Source organism: Macrobrachium nipponense, chromosome 35 (assembly GCF_015104395.2).
Source record: "Macrobrachium nipponense isolate FS-2020 chromosome 35, ASM1510439v2, whole genome shotgun sequence".
Lineage (NCBI taxonomy): Eukaryota > Metazoa > Arthropoda > Malacostraca > Decapoda > Palaemonidae > Macrobrachium > Macrobrachium nipponense.
This window is the reverse complement of record NC_061096.1, coordinates 62,779,511-62,802,010: the sequence shown is the minus strand read 5'-3', so window position 1 is coordinate 62,802,010 and position 22,500 is coordinate 62,779,511. Positions and strand designations below refer to the sequence as shown.

General features: G+C 37.7%; 1 protein-coding gene and 1 long non-coding RNA gene across 3 annotated transcripts in view; one reads left to right on the top strand and one right to left on the bottom strand.

Annotated features, from left to right (window-relative positions):
* LOC135208863 (zwei Ig domain protein zig-8-like) overlaps positions 1–16,143 on the top strand; it is a 118,560-nt gene extending 102,417 nt beyond the window's left edge. For both annotated transcript variants that reach the window (XM_064241450.1, XM_064241449.1), the window contains 3 exons: positions 42–196; positions 14,060–14,189; positions 14,798–16,143. In XM_064241450.1, coding sequence (XP_064097520.1) covers positions 42–196; positions 14,060–14,189; positions 14,798–14,898 — 386 coding nt within the window. In that variant the 3' untranslated portion in view covers positions 14,899–16,143. The remainder of the gene's footprint in view (positions 1–41; positions 197–14,059; positions 14,190–14,797) is intronic.
* Positions 6,952–22,500, bottom strand: part of LOC135208864 (uncharacterized) — a 70,946-nt gene continuing 55,397 nt past the window's right edge. Inside the window, exons 3-4 of the long non-coding RNA XR_010313230.1 lie at positions 9,005–9,127; positions 6,952–8,844 (exon numbers count right to left, since the gene is read on the bottom strand). This is a non-coding gene — a long non-coding RNA (uncharacterized LOC135208864). The remainder of the gene's footprint in view (positions 8,845–9,004; positions 9,128–22,500) is intronic.

The window sequence follows — 22,500 nt, the reverse complement described above, 5'->3', positions numbered from 1 at the left end:
GGATTGTACTAAACATACCCCTCCCCAAATTCTTGCCACAGAGGCCATAGCCGAAATCGAGGGGGGGCCGGAAAGATACGTGCAAACAGGAAGCTCCGTCCATCTAAGATGTACACTGAAGCACTTCACGGAGCCTCCGACATACGTGTTTTGGTACCACGCCGAGCACATGGTCAATTACGACTCGAACGCAAGGGTGAGTAGATTAAAAAAAATTAGTTTTTATTTGTCTATTATCAACGCAATTTCAGAGTAGTAACGGTTTGTTAGGAAAGTGCAAATGAACATATATTAATAAACGCACAAATTAAGACCTTTGTATTTTACCAATTTTGTCTGTGCAAGACTGCCGGGAGGGAAAGAAAAATGTACGAAGATAACTTGCTGGAAAATTAATTGCTTGTTGCCTGTTGAACTAGACCACTAGATGCTGATTTGGGAAATTTTTCTTGGCTAGACCACTCGATGCTGATTTAGGAAGTTTTGTTTTTTTAACTAGACCACTAGATGCTGATTTGGGAAGTTTTTTTTTTACTAGACCACTAGATGCTGATTTGAGAAGTTTTCTTTTTTTTTTTTAACTAGACCACTAGATGCTGATTCGGGGAGTTTTTCCGCTTGAAAATGATAAGAGAAGTAATGGGCAGAGATCAATGGAGCAGAGTTAGGTAGTTGATTAGGTAGAATTAATCAGAATTAATCAGTTCTCCTGCCATTCTTAATCCTACTGCCTGAAGACCGTGTCTAGATTCTAATTCATAAAAGATATAACCTTGCGAATTAAATAAAAAAAGGGCCATTTTTCATCGTTAATGTGTCTAAGAAAATACCTTGATTATGGAAGCTTATCGAAATTATTATTTATATTTGCAGTCATTCTTTATATGATTATTTTCATTCCTTCTTCCTGACGCTTGCTCAAATCGAGCTCCACCTCTTAGGTCGGGTATTCACGCGCAGGTTGACCTGTCAGTTTCCCTGTCAGTTCATCGAAACTGACGTTAAAAAGTACATGTGGACGACAGTCCACTCACTAGATTTGATGAACTGATGGAATTGCCTTAAGTTCTTTCGAAATAAACTATGTATCTTCGTAATTAATTTCATTGTTAGACCCTGTAGCGCTATTTGTAGACCGTTGTGAGTCCAAATCATATAATAAATAAAAAGTATATCCATGTGATGAATCAATTTGGTATAGGCCTAGGCCAGTGTCTTGCCTTTTTATGAAAGGTGTTATTAGTGAAAGTAGGCTTCACGGTCCATTTCATAAATACTGAACCAACCACCAGGTCTGATTTATCCTGATTAATATTGAATGAGAATAGACATCTCTCTTTAATAAGCAGTATTTAGACTATACTCTGGTAAGCCAAGCCTTTTTGCTTCCCTCTTATTGTGAAGTGAATTGCTAGGAGAGAAATGAGGGCAATGACCTTAAGTTGACTGTCCGACTGTCGGTTCTACTCTACGTGTGGATGGTCATCCGTCGAACGATCGTGGGTGGACTGACAGGTAAACCTAAGTGTGAATACCGGGCCTAAGTTTGACGGATGACCGTCGACACGTATAAAGAGCAGAACTGTCAATCGCGCAGCCAATTCGAGGTTGTTCGAGGTCATCTCCCTCATTTCTCGCCTACCCCTCGTCGTGGCAACACTGTCGTGGCAACATTAACATATGGCAGCGATGGAAACTCCTCTGAGTGATAAGGAGTTGAAGCTACATAGGCTATAGTAGATTCACATCAACCGTGCACCTGATGTCTAGGCCAGTCCCTTGCGACGCTCCTAATTGGCTGTTGATAAGCCAATTACGTGGCTGAAAACACTCAGTCTCTCGAGAGAGTTCACCTCTCCTGAGGGATACCCCTGTGATTCACTTCACAATAGGAGAGAAGCAAAAAGGCGTAACAGAGTATGGACTAAATATTGCATATTAAAGAGAGATGTCTATTCCCATACAATATTAATGAATAAACTGAATTAGACCTAGCGGTTGGTTCAGTTATTTATGAAGCCTAGGCCTATACCAAACTGTATTAATCACATGAAAATAGTTCTCATTTATTCTATGATCTGGACTCTAAATGATCTACAAATAAGGCTGCAACCTGCGGGGTCTAACAATGAAATTAATTAGGCCTATACATCGTTTATTGATATTCTGGGCCGAGAGACGGAGATGCTTCTCAGGCGAAATCTAGCGGCGAACTGTCATGAAATCGGTCGAATGAGCTTGAGGTAATTCCATCAGTTCATCAGTTGTGGTGATTGGATTGACTCACGGCCACCTTTTAACATCAGTTTCGATGAACTGCGGATGCCCTTAATAATAATAATAATAATAATAATAATAATAATAATAATAATAATAATAATAATAATAATAATAATAATAATAATAATAATAATAATATCTGACTTCTCAGAACATCACAAACAATGAAATAGCGAATATAATCGCAAAATAAATTTGTCGTCCAATAGAATAAAAAGATTTAGAGAGAGCTTTAGCAATGAAAGCTGATTAATGTTTCGAAAGCTCTCTGTAAATCTTCCAATAGGTTTTGACAGCATGTCAGCAGGTTTTATTGATCAAATAATAATGATACCAAAAGAAAAATAAAAAAAAAAATCCTCACTTCATTTCGAAAGTTCTGTCTTTCATGTTTTAATATACGAATTTTTATCAGTTTCAATTATTTGATGCAGATAATCACTTTGTGATAAATTTAGAGCGAGCGATTATTTTTGCATAAAAGGGACGAATAACCAACTTACGTATCTTATTGTAAATCATCCTTCATACATATATACCATCGTTACTTAAACCCTGAAATAAGACGACCCTTTCATACTATGGTTTTCTAGGAGTTCCATAACCTTCATTCTTTCAAGAGACAAGGCAGTATATCCTTTTATGTCCTACACTTCTCCAAAATTATCCTTTTTCTTACTTTCTCCTTCTGGCAAGATCTGTAGGTAGGCACTGGTTGTCCAAGAAACGTCTGTCATGGAGCATGTTTACTCACTATTTGCTTTACTTTGATGAGTTTCTCGTTTTCTGTAAAACTGGGGCCTTTAATTGAAAATAAAAGCTGCCTCAAGCTGAGACACTAAGGTATTTATAATCCTTGCCCGAAGCGTCAAGCCAGTTCGAGCGTTAAAGCCATTGACTCATCTCGCCCTTCAGTTTCGTGACATCAGATTACATTCAAAGAGCGTAGTAACAGTAACACTGGCCCATCTTTTTCTTTTTTTGTGTGTGTGGGGGGGGGGGGGGGGCGTTGAGGAAGTTAGCACTGCGGGTGAAATAGCATTAACGTTATAGAAATTATATAACCAGAATCTGAGACACATCGCCAGATAAAGCATCAGTTTCAGAAGGTTATATATATATATATATATATATATATATATATATATATATATATATATATATATATATATATATATATATATATATATATATATATATATATATATATATATAGATAGATAGATACATCTATATATATATATATATGTGTGTGTGTGTGTGTGTGTATCTATTATATATATATATATATATATATATATATATATATATATATATATATATATATATATATATATCTATATATTATATATATATATATTATATATATATTATATATTATATATATATATATATATTATATATATAGATATATATATGATATATATATAGATATATATATATAGATAGATATATATAGATCTATATGTATATATATATATATATATATATATATATATATATTAAAATCTTAAAATCGTGAAAATAATAAGGCTTCTGAGTCACGCCTCGCCAACTAAGCCCTCGTCTGAGATGGTCAACAAACGATATTTCATAAAATTGATTTTAAATTACAGGATCTATTTTTATCCCTGGCGTCGCGTGATTGGTTTCCATTAAAGATAAATCGATGATGGATTGGCTCATTTCATTATCAATAATGAGATGATTAGGATCTAAACTAACGCAATTGGCCTCACTTATCTCTATTTATTAATTATTTCTCTCTCACTGAGGCGTTTCTTTTTATTTCTTCGTTGACTTTGTCGTCTTTATCACATATTCGTATTAAACGGGAGATATGAAAATGAATACCTCTATTTCTAAGTTGAACACAGTAAATAACAGTTAATTAAAAACTTTAGATTTAGCATCCGCGGTATACCAGTCTCTTAAAACTGCGGTAATTTCATCGTTTCGATTTCTTGCTGTTCAACCTCTCCAGCTCTTGTTTCGTAGTGCAACTGTTTTGGATTTTCTCCCAGTTCTATCTTTAGATACTTGTACTTCATCTCTCTTTAGTTTCTGCATCTCTTTATCTCTCTGTCCAACCTCTCCATCTCTCATTACATCGCCTTCAAGTGCCCAATGCTTGGCTTGTGGGTCTACATTTTATGTGAAGTCTATTCATTGTTTTCACCTCCTAGTCGGATACCATCTACAGTGTGCCTTGAGGTCTTAGCTAATTGCGATACAAAGGGCTCTTTGTGGCGTGACTGCAACCTCCACGGTCTTCAGTGCTTTCCGCTTTTTGTTTCATATCCGACCTCCATGGGTGTCTTCCCACAAGCGAACTTCTTGAACTTCCTTTAAGGTGCGTCCACACGGTCGAACAATGTCCGACGGACAAACATTGTTACCAATTAACAATTGTCTGACGGTCTATGCCTTGTGAGCAGAGTAAAAACACTGGTATACAAGCTTATCGGGTACCACTGTTTGTTACCAGATCTACTTCCATCGTTTCAACGCTTATGACGTCATCCTGCTTCGCCTATGATGTGGTAACAATGTCTGTCCGTCGGACATTGTCCGACCGTCTGGACGCACCTTTTAGAAAGAGGTAGATAGCTAACTAGCTTGATAGATAGATAGGCATTTGTGTGTGTTTTTTATTTTTATTAATGAGAACCAGAAAGGATCAAGTACCAGTTTTACTCTATCTTGAACTAGTAGTTTCTATTGTATTCGTAGCTCCTAGATGTAGAGCTTTGTACCACGGAATGTCATCATTCCCTGTGTAAAAATAGAATGCGATACATTTGTAACCTTGAATAATCTATGAAAGATAATATAGACTGTAAAATATGACGTAATAACTGTGGAGCTCGTAATTTTCACCGGCTTTGAAAAATTACGTTTTACAAAAAAAAAAAAAATTATTGGGCCGGATTGAGATTTAAATCGACGTCTGTTTTTTTAGAGAACTCTGGGAATTTTACCCGAGTCTGTAATATATTCAGTTAATTTAATTCAACACATGGTAATCTACATAATATCAGGTTATCCATCGGTGAATTAGAGCTCGAAGTCAGTGGTCCGTCTGTTTCTGCTTCGTATAATAATAATAATAATAATAATAATAATAATAATAATAATAATAATAATAATAATAATAATAATAATAATAATAATAATGTTGTTAAGAAAGTCAGTCTCGTGAAGAACAAATTGTTAAAAAATCCACTATTGTTTACATACAAATATACTTAAATATATAATTGTGGTTTTTAAACAACAATAATAATGATAATAATAATGATCTTTAAAATCTACTGTGGTGGAAATGTAATAGAAATATATATACTTCAGTCTCGTGAAGAACAAATTGTTAAAAAATCCACTATTTTTTACATACAAATATACTTTAATATATAATTGTTTTTTTTTAACAGCAATAATAATGATAATAATAATGATCTTTAAAATCCACTGTGGTGGAAATGTAATAGAAATATATATGCTTCTAATATACATTTAAATTCACACCACAGTGGGTTTCTTCACCATTTTTGTGACCCGTGCTATTATGAGATTTGTATGAATAAAATAATAATATAGTAAAAACAAACAACAACAGTTTAAAAATAATGTTATTTCTACACCGTATACCACCACCTTTGACATTATATTTTCATAATATTTTGCACATTACCCTTTCCCAAGTTCAGTCATTCTCTGTTCCTCTATTTTCATTCTCCATCAAAAAAAAAGGTGGAGTCATATATCACACTGGCAGCTGGCTAAATGGCCTCCCCATATCAGAACGTTCCTTTCTTCGGGGCTCTTATTTTGTTTGTTCACTTTCATTTCTTTTAAATGTTCACTTAGTTTTTCTTCCTCTCTCTAAATAACTCAGCTGGGACACCGCTTGGTCTGCATTGCGTAGTTTCCGAATAACGTAATTTTGATAATGTTTTCATATCCTTCTCCAGACTATGAATGAATAACTTAGGAAATTTGGAAAACAAAGCTCTGAAAAATAATCGTGAACAAGAGCGCTTACTGCTTTAGTGACATACTAGTTGGCCAGGTCGTAACTTCCGATTCGCTGATCAACAACTTATTATAACTTACTATTCATTGGTAACTTGCTCTAAGTGTCGAAGTACTGAAGGGCACATTTTCTTTCGTTAAATAAATCGTCCCAAGTTCAAAAACAAAATATACTTTAGGAAGGTATCGTGTTGTTTGTTTGTTTGTATGGTGCTTTTACGTTGCATGGAACCAGTGGTTATTCAGCAACGGGACCAACGGCTTTACGTGACTTCCGAACCACGTCGAGAGTGAACTTCTATCACCAGAAATACACATCTCTCACTCCTCAATGGAGTGGACGAGAATCGAACCTGCGACCACCGAGGTGGGACGCTAATACCATACCAACCACGCCGCTGAGGCGCTAGGTATCGTGTTGGCCTTTTCCTTTATTTCATGATTATTACGTTCATGGCCGTTATTATCAAAAGTATTATTAACTTAACGTGAGAATTACGAGAAGTTCTTCAGGTAAGCACCTATGGCATACAACAAATGAAACATAATCACATTTCCTTTCATTTATCGTAATTTCATTGTCATGTGAAGAGAACTGTAGAAGCATAACGAATAACTGGTTAACCTTAGGTAACTTGTACGTTTATTACGCAATTTACCTTACCACAGTATTGATCATAATCCCCAGATTGAGACGAAAAGCTAGCATGCAATCTAGGATGAGACATGAAACAAATTCATCTAAAATGGAGGTTCTTTATTAGGTAAGAACAAGGGTAACGCCTGAACAGCCGAATTCGGAGAGGGGAATCTGTATACTGCTAGGCATTGGATCCATTGGGAATTTGTTCGGTTGCCATTTATCAATATACCATGTTATATAATGGACAATGTTATATAATGAGAGGCAAGAATACATTGTTATATAATGGAAGGCAAATATAATTGGAGGCAAGAATACATTATACAATGACAAATACATGCTACATATAAATTATAGTATCTACATCTTCCTTCCCCTTCACACTCATAGTCCCATCTATTGGTATGGGTAACATCCAGAATAGGAGGTAACATCCAGAATAGGAGGTAACATCCAGAATAGGGGCTAACATCCAGAATAGGTCTTGGAAACACTGGCAGAATAATGGCTCACTCTTTGTAGTGGCTATACGACAGCAATGGTGTTCAGACACCTTCATGGACTTGGATCCTTGCTGAATGAGGTCTCTGAGCTAGGGTGAGAATGGCCGTGAAAGATCCTAAGGCAGGTGTCATTATAGAGCCATCTGCAGTGAACATTTGGGGTTGCAGTATGCTCCTAGGAATCCACAGAAGGTGAAGATGTTGAGGTCCCATAACAGAGACATCAGCACCTATGTCTGGCAGCATCTGAATCCTGGTTGTGATGTCATCATACGAGAGGGAAATGGAGATTGGCTGTAGTGTCTTGATAGAAGTTCTTCCCATCCAATGACAGCTGGGGTTTTTGCCCAGAGAGGGTGGTGTAGGTTTGTCACTGGAAAGGTGTAGGCTTGGCACTGGGAAGGGCACCTTGTTTTACATCCCTTGTCTTCTTCCAGGAGGACTTGTCATAATGTCCCTGTTGGTTGCAGTGGTAGTACTGGATCTGTCTGCCGGGACACCTCTGTGCCTGGGCACAGTTGCTGCAGATGCTGACACATTGTGGATCCTGACGTGCAATTGTGTGACTTGCATGTAAGAGACTGTGATGGTGCGGTACCCTTTCCCTGCTTCTTCTGCTTCCTTTAGTTTGAGAGGGCAGCTGAGAAGGCAAAGCACAAACTGCAGAAGTGGCCTTCCTGGTAGCCTCATAGGTGTGTTTTGATAATATCGTGTAGAGAGTTATTGGTTACATAAAAGTCTGAAAAAGACTTCCTCTTACTGTTAGCAGGAGCGGCTCCCTATGATGTAGTCTCATTCCAAAGGCTCTAGATGTGTTCTTGTAGGGCATGCAACACTAAATGACACTTATTCTGGTGTCCCAGGGTATGACACATCCTCCTCATCTGGATTAATTGTTTCTCTCTGGGTAAATTGGGGAGATCCACCATGAGAGGATAACTGTGCCATTGACTTCACCATTCCTGAAAAATTTTAAGAGTTACATCTAGGCAAAGGGCGATTGCATTCTGTGGAGGGAATGCTGATGGGGTCGTTGCACATTCTGGTGGCAAGGTAGGAGCTGCAGGTGTCAAAGAGGCATGCTGGGGCTTCCTGTGGGGCTGATCCTGTGGTTGCCTGCTGTACGAGGGGGTAGAACGTGCAGAAAACCACTGTTACATGCGAATTTCATACTCCTCTCTCTCTTTTGTTGGATCCTTTCTCTTGTTCAATCCTTAAATCTTCTTATTTTCTTTGTCTCTCCTCTTTTCTCAGGTATTATATGAGCAAAAGGAAATCTGCTGATTGGGGTATTGTTGTCTGGGGATGGAGAACAGGTGGTGACTGTGGACAATAGATAGGGTCTTGTGAATGCTGGGCGAGTTGGGCGGCGTCATATTGGTCCTGTGAAAATGAGAATCCATAGTGAATGATGTTCTGTTTACCCCACACATGCTTAAAACAGAATTTAACAGAAAGGTACAGTATCGAAATGGTTGAAATACTGGCACTAGTGGTCTCATTAGCAACAACTTACACTACACATGTGATACACTATACATACCAGCAAGTAAAGAGAAACTGGTGGCTGTATGGTCTTCTGAAAGTCTCCTGTATCTTAGCTTGCTTCTCCCTGTAATTCCTTACTGCACCATGTTGGTTGGGATGAGATGTGAAGCAAGTTCATCTGAAATGTAGGTTCTTTATTAGTTAGGTAAATAAGAAGTTATAATAACAAGGCAATGTGCATGAAAAACCAAACTCAAGGGAGGAGGAAGTTGCATACTACTAGTCACTGGATGATAATGTGTTCAGTTGCCATTTATCAATATACAGACATTGGATGAGAGGAGGAAGTTCCATACTACTAGGCATTGGATGAGAATGTGTTCGGTTGCCATTTATCAAAATACATGTGAGACAGAATACAGAATATGTTGTACAACAAAATAAAGGTTACACATAGATTATGGTATTTACACTTTGGAGGAAGTCATCAATTATCCAGGTACTGAAGAATGCAAATGCCCTTTGAATTGGCCCAAGGTGAAACTAAGGCAGATACCCCTGAGGAATGGTTTCAAGTACAAAGAACAGAGCAATAAACTGGAATACTATCTTGGTGCAGACAAAGCAGAGGGACTTCCAAGTATCATGAAGTCACACTCTCTGGTGGAGTGTAACACCAAATATGCAGTTTCCATCATGCAAAAGTCTGTTGAGAGGCCCATGACTAGTCTCCCACCCCCATTGTGTTCTCTACAATGTTAAGGCAGCTGTAAAATCCAGGACCATCCACGAACAAGGGCAGAGTTTTCACAAGTATGGAGAGTAAGTCAGGAACAGTTCCTGTGTTTTAGAAAAGGTAGGATGGATGCCCTTGAACAAGCCTGCATACTTCCCAAAGGATTGACACAACCCACAGCTCCACTCCCTGTAGTTGCCTCATTGCCCAACAGCAGGGCAGGCAAGCCCCCATTGAGTGGCAGTGGAGGTGGGAGATTGCCACTCTCCATGATCCTCCCGCTTCTTCCCTTTACTATAGTGAAGTGACTGGAGAAGTGGGAAATGTCAGTGATGGGCTTTTGATAAGCATAGGATTTTTGGCACACTAGTCACCAACAACCTCACTGAACCTGCCTCCTGACAGTTTTTTTTCAATGCACGAAATCTTATTTTCACAAAAACCTGTCAGGGGGCCCGGGGGGGGAAGCGGGGGGCGGGGAAATCGTGCGAAGGGGCTGGGGGGCCGAGGGGGCGAAAGCGTTTTGGGGGGGGGGGCCTAAACCCTGGGGGGGGCGCCGAAGGGGCAAGTTTTTCAAACTGACCAAGGAAGCAAGTTTTCAAAACTGCAAGGGGCAAGTTTTCAAAAACGCAACGAGCAAGTTTTTCAAAACCTGCTAACGAGCGAAAGTTTTTCCCCCCCAAACTGCAAGGAAGGGGCAAGTTTTTCAAACTGACAAGGGGCAAGTTTTCAAACCTGGCAACGAGCAAGTTTTCAAACTGAACGAAGCAAGTTTTTCAACTGCAAAACGAGCAAGTTTTCAAACTGCAACGGAGCAAGTTTTCAAACTGCAAGGAGCAAGTTTTCAAACTGCAAGGGGCAAGTTTTCAAACTGCAAGGGGCAAGTTTTCAAACTGCAAGGGGCAAGTTTTCAAACTGCAAGGGGCAAGTTTTCAAACTGCAACGAGCAAGTTTTCAAACTGCAAGGAGCAAGTTTTCAAACTGCAAGGAGCAAGTTTTCAAACTGCAACGAGCAAGTTTTCAAACTGCAAGGAGCAAGTTTTCAAACTGCAAGGAGCAAGTTTTCAACTGCAACGAGCAAAGTTTTTTCAAACTGCAAGGGGAAAGTTTTCAAAACTGCAAGGAGCAAGTTTTTCAACTGCAAGGGGCAAGTTTTCAAACTGCAAGGAGCAAGTTTTCAAACTGCAAGGGGCAAGTTTTCAAACTGCAAGGGGCAAGTTTTCAAACTGCAAGGAGCAAGTTTTCAAACTGCAAGGGGCAAGTGAACCCCTGAACTGCAAAATCCAGGGACTCTCCTCCCCAAAACTCCACTAGCTAATTGGGACCAAGATAACCTGACTGATGGTTTTGACTCCAGAGCTGTGACTAAGGCTGGCTCTTTAGTTGAAGTCTTCTGCAAGCAAGAAGTTAAGGTCGCCTCCCTGTTTTATTCTACTCACAAATGAGCCACAGAGCCAATTATCCAATCATGACACCGCCCCCCCAACACCATGCTGAACATGTTTCTTTCTCCATAATTAGGAAAACCAAACCAGAAAACACTTCAATACAAAAAACATAACCAAGGCACAGGGTGAAGGATAAGGTAATAAGTAAAAATGGTAGAGAGAGACACTTCGAAATCCAAAAAGCACACAAGAAAAAGACAGCAGAAGCTTCCTCTATGGTGACCAAGGATAGATCCGAGTGGAGAGAGTGATGCTAGTGAGGGGTGACCCCTCTCTCTCCTATCTCCACCATTAACTATCTTTTTACTAAGATTCAATAGTTTATGGAGAGAGATAGTCCACATATGATAGGTGATGATTGTATCTCTGTAGGAACAATTTGCCATTGCTATACATATACATACCTCGTGCACAATTATAAGAGTTTATTGCCTATCAATGTTTGCATGTGATCTGAAATAACCTTTTTTAACAAATAAGTAACATTCAGGGGCCTTTGCACCCTTTCTTGGTTTATCATGGGCTAACTTAGTTTCAGAGGTGAAGACATGAGATTATGAGAATACAAGAATATCTGGTGATCTGCATGACATTAACACCACTGTTGAAACAGATTTATACTGTCACATTGCTAGCATGAAGCTACTTCATTAAAACACTACATATTCGACCTGTGGAACCCACACAACTTGTACGAACCATGGAAACAATGATGGAAAAATCTGCAGTGACACAAGCTGAAAAGGATGAAACTAGGGCGCATGTATACAGCAGAGGAAAAGCCTAGTGACAAGCCGAAAAGGTGACCAGCTGTAAAGGGTGAAACTATGGCGGATGTATACAGCAGAAGAAACATTTGCAGTGACAAGCAGAAAGGACGAAACTAGGGTGAATATAACAGCAGACTGGAGTAAACAATTTTGCAAAGAAAGCAGCCAACATATTTGACAAAATAAACTGATAAAATAACCAAAGTTAACTTTTTAAAAAATTGAAAGGATACACAAGAACCAAATGAAATCCGTAATTCAGTCTGATGTCTCATTTATTTTACCTTGATTAAGTTAAAAAAATTATCCAACGAGTGATTTCGTGGATTTAAGAAAAAATCAACAGGTGTGTAAAGTAAACCTATGAATAGTTTTAAGACAATAACTGATATAATGGCTACCGGGTAAACACCTAAAATTGCAGATAAAAAAAAAGACTTTAAGGCCTGTCAAGAAGACAGCTATTCATCTACATCATGAAAGGACTTAACATTGGCCTTTTAGATATAACACTCCATTAACGAGTGAACAGACAATTTTCTTTGTTCAGACTGCAAGGAAAATAGTCAGAAGTGGAAAAAAGCTGCAACATACAAAGGATAACTCAAAATGTGGCAGAGAACAAAAATAGGTATTTTCATCCAAAAGTGACACCATGATACTCTCTGCTATTAGAAGGCTCTGGAAGCTAAAATCCTAAAGAAAACAATGGATAGAGCAGGCGTTGGAATTCAAGGGGGATTAATTCATGTGTACAATGGTGGTATCACCTCTAAAACCATTATGCAAAGCATTATCAGTTAAATACACAATTACAATGTAATCACACAAACAAACTTGGTAGACAGATTGCAACTTTCAAGGTTAATCATAATAAAAAAAAAAATTCTGAATTAACAATAGCCAGCAATGCTGTAGGCTCACAGTCTGGAGACTTTTCTGTGCACAAAATTATCACAATACTACTAGACCTAAAAAGCAAAAAAAGTAGATGATGAAACTCGTTTGGGATATATTCTTCAAGATGAACTGAATCTCCTTCAGATGGGCATATAGCCTTCGTATGAAGCCACTCGTATGAAAAATGTCCAACTTCTGTGCGTACCTGTAAGAGAAAATTGGGAATTTCAGTGCATGAGGTTAGAGCGTACGGTAGTTTCAGAAAACAAATACCATGATCCTATTTTGTATAACTGCTATATTTTATTGGTCTTAATTTCGTTAACTAATTACATTGTAGGCAATGTAAAGATTGCTAGCCTGAGAAGTTTTCTTCATCGCTATGCATCTGATATAAGAAATGTAATTATAAAAATGGCATTTCAAATATATGACTTCGAGAATAGTGACATTTTCGCTGTCCAAGTTTAGCTGCAATAAGTGCATGTTTGGCTACGTAATAATAGGAGGTTATATGTTTTAACCTTGATAAGGAAAAACCCCTCTTTGAAGAGGGAACCATAACGTATTCCTACCATATAATCTTGCGATAACAAATCAAACCAAACTGGAATTTGTGATGCATGATATTAGCATTTGGAATTGATCATAAATTAAAATGGTCACATTTAAATTTCATTTCGAAGACCCATGAAGGGTGCCATGTTTTACCATCAATTGCAGTACAAGTACAACATTCCCAAATGCTTTCCCAACAACCACTGAAAACTAAGGTAGTTTACTAGCGAGAACCTCTCTAACCCTGGCGGTCAAGAAAATACCCCTTTCAACCCAAAGCTGAAAGCGCCAAATATGGAACTGTAGCATTGACATTTCCTAACCCCTTACCATTGAGCCAGCAAGAGAAAAATAAAATACAATAAAGTAAATGAATTCTCTCCAGTGTTATATTACTACAGTCCTCGAGTCCAGCTTTAGGTAACCCGAGTCAGGAAATTTTACACCTGTCCAAAAGAATTAACATTTTCGTGATGCAATACTGTATACTAAACCATGAAAATCTTGGCAAATTTACCTGATTTTCCGTCGAGGTAAAACCCTGTTCATAACTTCAGTGTGAAGCAGTTATTATTATTGTTATTATATATAGGAAACTTTAGTATCAGCTCATTACTGTAGTTATATCTCTGCCGTAGTTGCTGTCATGTAGATTATCGTTATGGACCAGCTCTAATATTCTTTTTTTCTTTCTTCAGATCACTGTGGTTCCTCGCGCAGGCGAGAGCGAACTTCAGATCTCGCGAGTAACTAAAGCTGACAGTGGAAACTACACCTGCCAGCCAGCCAATGCCAGACCAGCATCCATTTCCCTCCATGTTATAACGGGTAAGTCATTCCTAGACCGAAATTAAAATGTGCTTTGCCTACTGGCCAGACCAGCATCCATTTCCCTCCATGTTGTAACGGGTAAGTCATTCCTAGACCGAAATTAAAATGTGCTTTGCCTATTGTATTAACATCCTAATTATTTTCACCGTTTTTTATACAAGACAAGTCAGTCTTTTGGAGAATATATTGCCCATTTCTGAAGTAAAGAAAAAGCATACCAAGAGGAGATATGAATAATAGGACATCAATAATTGAAATGTAATGCTACGCAAATGACATTTCTCACTTGTATGTGCACGTATGAGTGAACAGCAATTAAATGCAGTGGCAGAAGTGAGGCTAATGAAAATAATGTAAGGAATTTAAGTAAAACCGAGTGCTTTGAAAGTGACAATTGACGAATAGAGAGAGCAATTCAAAATCTGATAGAGCACTAGGTCTCTTTCTTTTTTCGTAGGATTATTACTTAGAAGCTTAGACGGCTGACCAGGGTGCGTAAGGTAACTTTAGACGGGGAGAAAAGTTTCCAAGAAATTCCACTCGTCGTTTTCTTTGAAACTTTATATGTACAATCTATAACTATATCATTTCTTTCACACCAACAGGTGAGACCCCGGCTGCCATGCAGCGTGCTAGTGCCACAGAGGTTCAGTATCGCTTTAGCTTGGCGCTCATATCTACAATGGTGGCACTGATCGCCTTGTAGACTCTACGGGAACGAAGTATCGCGAGGTTCATTTGTAGCCGGAGAAAAGAGTGAAAGGACACGAAGGGGAACAAGAAGCTCCAGTCACCGAACTTCTGAATTTTAGGATCTCACACGAGAGTTGGATTCCTTGCGGTCTCCAGTTCGGGGTGATTAACGAACCAAAAAATAATGGAAACGATGAGAGATGTAACAGTCTTTCTTATTATTTTTAAGGTGATATGCGGATGAAAGATGCACGTAACGATTATGATCTATGATTTTGCACAGGTGTGAATGCAGACCGATACCTTCAAAATACAAAAAACTTTAAGGATATCTCAGTCTAGTATTTTATGTTGAACAGGAAAGTGTTCGCGAGGAAACGTGTACTTCAGTGGTGGCTGTAAGTATAGCCTGTAAAATTAACAGACTTTGAGAAATCTTGGTAATTTGAGCATAAATTCAAGAGATACTTTCTTTAGATAAACTTAAACGTCAGGAATACAATTATCAATGGCATGATCAATAACCATCAATATAAGTGAATTTGTAATAGGACACAGATCACTAGATGAAAAAGTTGAATATAGTTATGAATACAAGCTTTGTCGCTTCAAATCTGACATTGACTGAAATAAACAGTCGTGATTATATACAATATGGTCTTAGGAACAGTGGATACTTTCAGTTGAGAATTACCCAGGGGTTTCGTAAGAATCAGTTAACAGTGTCCCACGAACCTGAAATTACTATATCGAAATTGAAAAACGCCGTGTCAGAGACCTCTGCAGTAGCAACCACCAACGAACATTTCTGGGTACCCGTGTTACTGAATTGCTTACCTGTTGACGAAAACATAAAATAAAAACGGACCATTTTGCGTGTTCATTGCCAAGTATAAATATGAAAAGTTAGTGCAAGAACAAATGAATGATAAGATAGAAACTTTGCGGCATATTTTGAAGATTTTTTTCGTTTTTCTAACAAAGCTTTTAAAGTTTAATCCCAAAAATATACAGTTATTAGTTTTTAATTTACTCAGAAACCATGTATGTATCAAGTTCCTGGCCTCGACTCTCTTGTCTATTTTTTTAGGGGAAAGAATGACATCCCGAAGAAAATTCCTGCTGCCCGATCTCAGTGCCACAGTCGTTTCATCGAGAGTTCTCAGTCCTTAAAACTCCGAAAGGAATCAATCTGAAAAGTGAGATTCCCATAAAGAGAAAAAGCAACGGTAGCTCCCTTACAGCCCTTTAGACCAATCACACAAACTACAAAGCTAGCCCCGAAACAAACCGGTGATTTCTACATCATTTGCAAGACAACAGTTGACTTTGTTCACTTTGGTTTTACGCACAGCCCTCCACAGGGATAATTCCCTCTCTGACGGGCCTTTGTACGTTTTCAAAATAAGTTTCTTCTTACATATTTTCTAATTGCTCCTGCAGAATAGGAGTCTAGTTCTCTTTTTAAAATTTTGCTTTCTCTCTTGTGTGATCTTCACTTCAGGTGGCATTTTGTTGCACAGTCTTGGTGCGCAGTGTGATGCCTACAGAGCCTACAGACGACTACCGGGCGTATTTTTTACAATAAATTGTCAAATCACTCACGGTGATCCGGTTTGCGAGACTGTGTAGCTGAAAGGTTTTTGATGGACCAGTGCGATACAACTACAAAATCAACGATTTCCTATGAAGGTGCACTATGGATTCTCACAAACGATCGCCGTTAAACAGCCTAATGATATACTTCTCTTTCTCGATAGGCGTCTCAAAATTCCTTCGTGACCGAGATGCAGTGTGTTTCAGTGGGTACTCGTGGGTTTCGGCAAAGTGGATTACTGATTGATTACTGTAGAAGCTCGTCCCACGAAGCAGGACGGATATGGGAAACGTGACACAACGCCCTTTTGTAGCCTCAAAAATAAGAAGTAAGAAGAAGAGCGAGGAGAATTTTGAGGTCTCGCGGACAGAAAGACGACTTACGCCATTTGTTGAATAGCTTACTCTTCCCCCTCACGAAGGTACAGATCTAGTTCGTTCTTACAAAACACCACTGGCGAACAGTGGAAGATATTTGGAAAAGGAATTTCTAAATGCTAATCAACACGTTTCATTCAGTTTTCGTTGCATGTTAACGACAAAACAAAAACGGAAACGTTACGCTTCGTTCACGGCGCGATGATCACGTGAAATCAGTCAAGTCACCGATACGAATGGAAAGAATTATAAACATAAAGAGCAAGCGTATTTTTCACAAGGGCCTCTCACGGCAGCAATGATCAGGTCTTATACATTCTCCCTTTCATTGCATCCCGTTCAGAGGACAGAAGCTGGAAGGGCGTGGGAGTGTCTTAACTGTTTAAAAGATGGTGGGAGAGCGAGCGAGATGTACTATTTATATCTGTAGTGTTGTAAAGAATTAAAAAAAAAATAATCTAAGTGTTTGTTAACGATGCTCATTCAAAGTAAAACTGTCTTTATCTTTATAGATGGTAAAGAAGACGAGATAGTCATGTCACTTCAGTCTAGCTGAAAGCAGAAGTTACAAATCTCTTCTTCTTTTCATTTTCTTTTTTTGTAAATCGATGAATCTGTTCAGGCCTATTCAGATGGACAGAAATCATTCGTCTCGGAAAGCTACGAAAGACATTTGCTCGTGAGAGAACGCACGAGAAAATAAACGCTATTTTTATTAACTGTGAGTCTACTTTGTAAAGGTCACCTTATTCCTTATGTACATAATAATAGAGAGTGAGTGAGTGAGAGAGTGAGTGAGTGAGTGAAAGAGAGAGAGACTGTCTACTGACCAAGAATAATGTTTACTGAACTTTCAGGATTCCTCTTGAAAGGTCTGAAGGCAGAAAAAAAACGAAAATAGATTATTACAGTAGGATGAAAACTAATGACCTTTCCATAAATCTAAATGGAAATTATTTCAAATAAAGTCGATGAAAATTTTGTGATTCAGAGGTCAAACCAATTGACTCTCCAGTAGATAGCTGGATAACAAAATGAAAAAAAATCATAGCTAGTTTAAAAGTAACTGAAACTTTATCAATTGAAAACGTATATGGTCAAAAATTGTGACCTGCCAGTAACTTAGTTATATATAAAAGACTATAGATTTTTAGCTTGAAAGCCACACGAAAATTCACGAAAATAATATGCTCATGCCATTGGGAAGAAAAAAAAACCATTCGGTTCGTCTGTTCAAAAGGATGCCAATGGGAGTTATTATTATTATCTTCTTGAGTAGTTGACAGATATCTCGTTAACTATTGAAGATAAAGGTTTGAGACTATTTTCAAAGAGGATGTTGTAGACCTCTTAATTTTTGGGGGTGGGTGGGAGCGGGGAATGGGGTGGGGACATTCCAAAATACCTGGGCCAGCGAAATCACCTCCAGACCAGAGAAATGTCTGAGACCCAACGGCCTGAGGTGACACAAAATATTTGTTACTTGTTAGGTGTTCTATCAATCATCCGCCTGAACTAAAGAGTAGATCTATATAAATATATATACTATATATGTATCCTGTTTTATCCTCTCAGATGTGACTATTTTTCCGTTCTCATCATCCGTTAACCTATTTTCGTCATTCGAAAACTGCCAGTCAACATTTCTATATTATATGTCCAGAGGAATTATGTACCGTAGTCTATTTTTAAGAAAATCGTGAAGGAGAAGAAGCGAAATTTACCGAATTTAGTAGATAGCTTCTGTCAACAACAACAAAATTAATATCCTTTGATTTTCTTTGTCAATTCTTTTTTTATTATTTCTTTTTCCGTTAAGGTTTATGTCTATTAGGATTCTTAGAAAAGCTACAACATTGTAAAATAAACCTTGTATACTAATGTCCGTATTTGTATGAGGAAATAAATATATTTTCAAATAATGGTGTTCATTTCATTTGTTATTTCCGGATGATTCTATGAGAAATACCCTAAAACTTCCCCAGGCTTATGGACTCCAGTTCTGTTTGGATATTATAATATGCTAGAGTGCTGATGACTCCATGACCCACACTTATCCTAACTGAAATTTACCATTTTCAAGACTGGAAAGAGAGAAGAGTATTACTAGCCTTAAACTTCTGTTTAGATAACTATGACCACAAGATTTCATCAGAAAACTAATCATTTGTTTATTTATTAACTTTTCTTAATAAATGGGGGTCTTTTCTCTCTTTATTTCCCTTTTATTGAACATCTTTGGAGGCTTGAATTTCAAGTCAGTGGCTAGTGAATAGATTTCATTTTGTTTAACAATAATTATAATAAAAATTTAGGTTCGATTTGATCTGATCTACATAGTTCACGGATTCTCGGAATTTCATAAAACCAAAAAATACAGCAACATGTCGATAAATTTAGAATATGGAGAGACAACCGAGTAAGCAGAAGCTTTCAAACTATATCAACCTTAGGTTCTTCCGTGACTTTCGTAGCATTTCTTTCATGAACTTCAGAGGATCTCTGAACTCTGGCATTTAAAATAACTCGCTTGGAGATTCTCCCGATAATAAACACCATTTGCACGGTTTACCATTGGAAAATGCTCGTCAGATTATACATCGTATTACAAACAATTCAAATTCTCCTATCTCTTCTCTCAACTATTCGCTCTCCTCTCTCTCTCTATATTTCTCTCTCTATCCAATTCATGTTCGTTCAGCTCATACATCAGTATCTACAACATTCATCTCTCTCTCTCTCTCTCTCTCTCTCTCTCTCTCTCTCTCTCTCTCTCTCTCTCGTTGCCTGCCTGCCTTTCACCTTTCATGGAATTTTCTGACCTCATATATCGACAACTACCATTATGCTATCCATCTCCATTACCCCGAAAGAAAACCCCAGACTTCAAGCATTATTTTCCAGGAAAGTTTCCGATTTCTTACGGCAATTAAAAAGTTACGGGCCACGCCGCCAAATTAAGCGCCTTCTCGTATATTGCTGACGTAGGTTCAAAGTCTTGGAATTTATATCGCTTTTTGCGTTGATACTGTATATGCTATGCGTCTAGCCCTACTACAAATGATTTTATCGAGCGAGCAAGCAAGACTTTTAATCTAGATTCACGTGGCGGCTAATACGCAACGTACAAAGTTTAGTATATAAGTGCATTTGATAAAGCCTCAGATTCGAGGCTCAAGTTTAGCTAATAAACGGTTTCGATGCGAGTAATGTCAATAAACGCCCCGCAATAGTTTAGGAATTGTATTCACTCGTATGTTTAATTACCAATCCAATTTTCCCAAAATGGAGGAAGCCAAATGGATCATCAATTTGCAAAGCAACCATGTAAGAAATTGAGAATAATCCATAAGTGAAAGATAGATCAATAAATATTAATAATCTTTAGTGTACTCTTAAGCTAGGGTGCTTCTCACAAGTGGCTAAACTAAACGGCTGTTCATTCCTCTCCTAGCAAATGGGACATTCAACTAAGGTAACATTAGGAGTTGCGCATCAATTTTGAGTTGGCGCGCTCTCAACGAAGTTTTTTTTCAGGTTTTTTGTTCATCAAAATAAGCAAAATATACGAAATACCCTAAAATATGTTAGAGAAGTCACGGAGACACTTGATAGTATCGATTTTCAAAAAATTGTCACCAATTAAACTGTGATCTGAAAGAACACAAAGGGCAAATAGAAACTTCCTAAATCTGGCTGTATATGGATATGGACCTCAGTACAGTCAAGAACAAAATGTAACCTTCAATGTCTTACGGAGCTATTAATGACATATCTAGTGTTGTTGACGTTTAGTGCTAAGGTGATTAAAATAAACACCAGGCAATTTAGTGTCAAAAAATCCTATTGAACACCCTGATGCCAACTAAGACCCGAGTTATTGATGAATCATCCCTGCAACGAGATCAATCGTCGCGGAAGAAGTTAAAAGATAAAAGTACAGTTTTTAAGGGGAGAGATTCCAATATTCGAGCCTGAATAAACAAGAGAAGAAGAACAGAGAAGGGAAAAAGCCAAACCGAGGCCTAAAGGAATCGAGAAGTCCTGCTTTGGAGGAGTTGTGGGAGCAAAAAGCGTTTGTTCGAGTCTTTAAAAGAAGCGAAATCCTCTTCTCTGAGGAGAGCTGAAGAAAAAAAAAACAAATGCCAAGAGAAAAATCGAAAGTTCGTCGGTAAAAGAAAAGACACACACACTGGCAGAACAGCCGAGTACCAGAAATGCTAATGTACAGCGAACTTACAAAGTGTACGGTTGAGCCTTTGAACCAAAATTTGCTTTTTTTGTGTGAAAAATAAGTAGACTGAGTTGCTGATACAGTTCAACTCTTATCGGGAATGAGGAACTGTGACAGTACGTCTTATATATATATATATACTATATATATATATAATATATATAAATATATATATATATATATATATATATACATATATAATATATATATATATAGTATAGTGATGTGTGTGTGTGTGTGTGTGTGTATATATATATATAATGTGTGTGTGTGTGTGTGTGTGTATATATATGTGTATACATATAATAAAATATTATATAAAATATATATATATATATATATAATGTGTGTGTATATATATATGTGTATATATATATATATATGTAATATACTATATATATATATCTATATATATATATATATATATATATATATATATATTCGCTACCTATGGTTTTCGCAGTGTAATCAGTCACTTTCTTGCCGGAAGATTGCGTTACTGAACTTTCAACAGCAACATTTTTTTTTTTTTTCTTTTTTTTTTTTTTTTCGGGATAAAATAACCAATACTGGCGCTTCGCGGATATCTTTGATCAGGATTATTCTCATTAGGAAAATGGAGGTTTTGTAGTGTCTTAACGGTCGTTGGCTTCCCTCGTCGAAAGTAGCCTTTGGTGCGAGGATTGGCGATGTGTCAATACCTCTGTTGAGGTCGTTCGGATGTACCCTTAAAGGCAACGTGTCTAAAGAGAAAGGTCAGCCGTTCGTCGACGCCACAAGAGCTTTTTTTTTTCTTTCTTCTTTTTTTAACTCTCTCGTGAACCACTGGCGCTCTCTTCAGACTATCGTCTATTTTATTTCTATCTTCGACTTCCGTCCAGGACGGCATAGAGCCACAAACATTAAATTTAAGAAAAATTATTTATCAGAAAATACTATATATTTTCTGCCCCCGAGATTCACTTAAAATATACAAGATTAAAAGCATGTGTATGAACACGAGGACCACAAAACACACACACACACACACACACACACGCACACAACACACACACATTCATAGAAAATAGTGTGGCCCCTGTGAAGAAAGCCTCCACACACACACGCACCAGTTACTTCATAAAACAACAGAAGGTTTTTTCATGACTACGGTGATACCCACATGCCCACCACATATTACGCCATTCTATCTTATACCTCCTGAATGCTGAGCAACGTCTCATGTACACTGTATTTTCTCAAATCGACCGTCATCCATTCCCTTCCTTCATGTGACTGGACCGACATATATCCCGGAAGTGTTACAGAGTACTACGACCCTCCCTAAAAAAAAAAAAAAAAAAAAAAAAAAAAAAAACATATCTTAAAAACTAACCATAGAATCTTCCTGAAAATAATCTCATTATG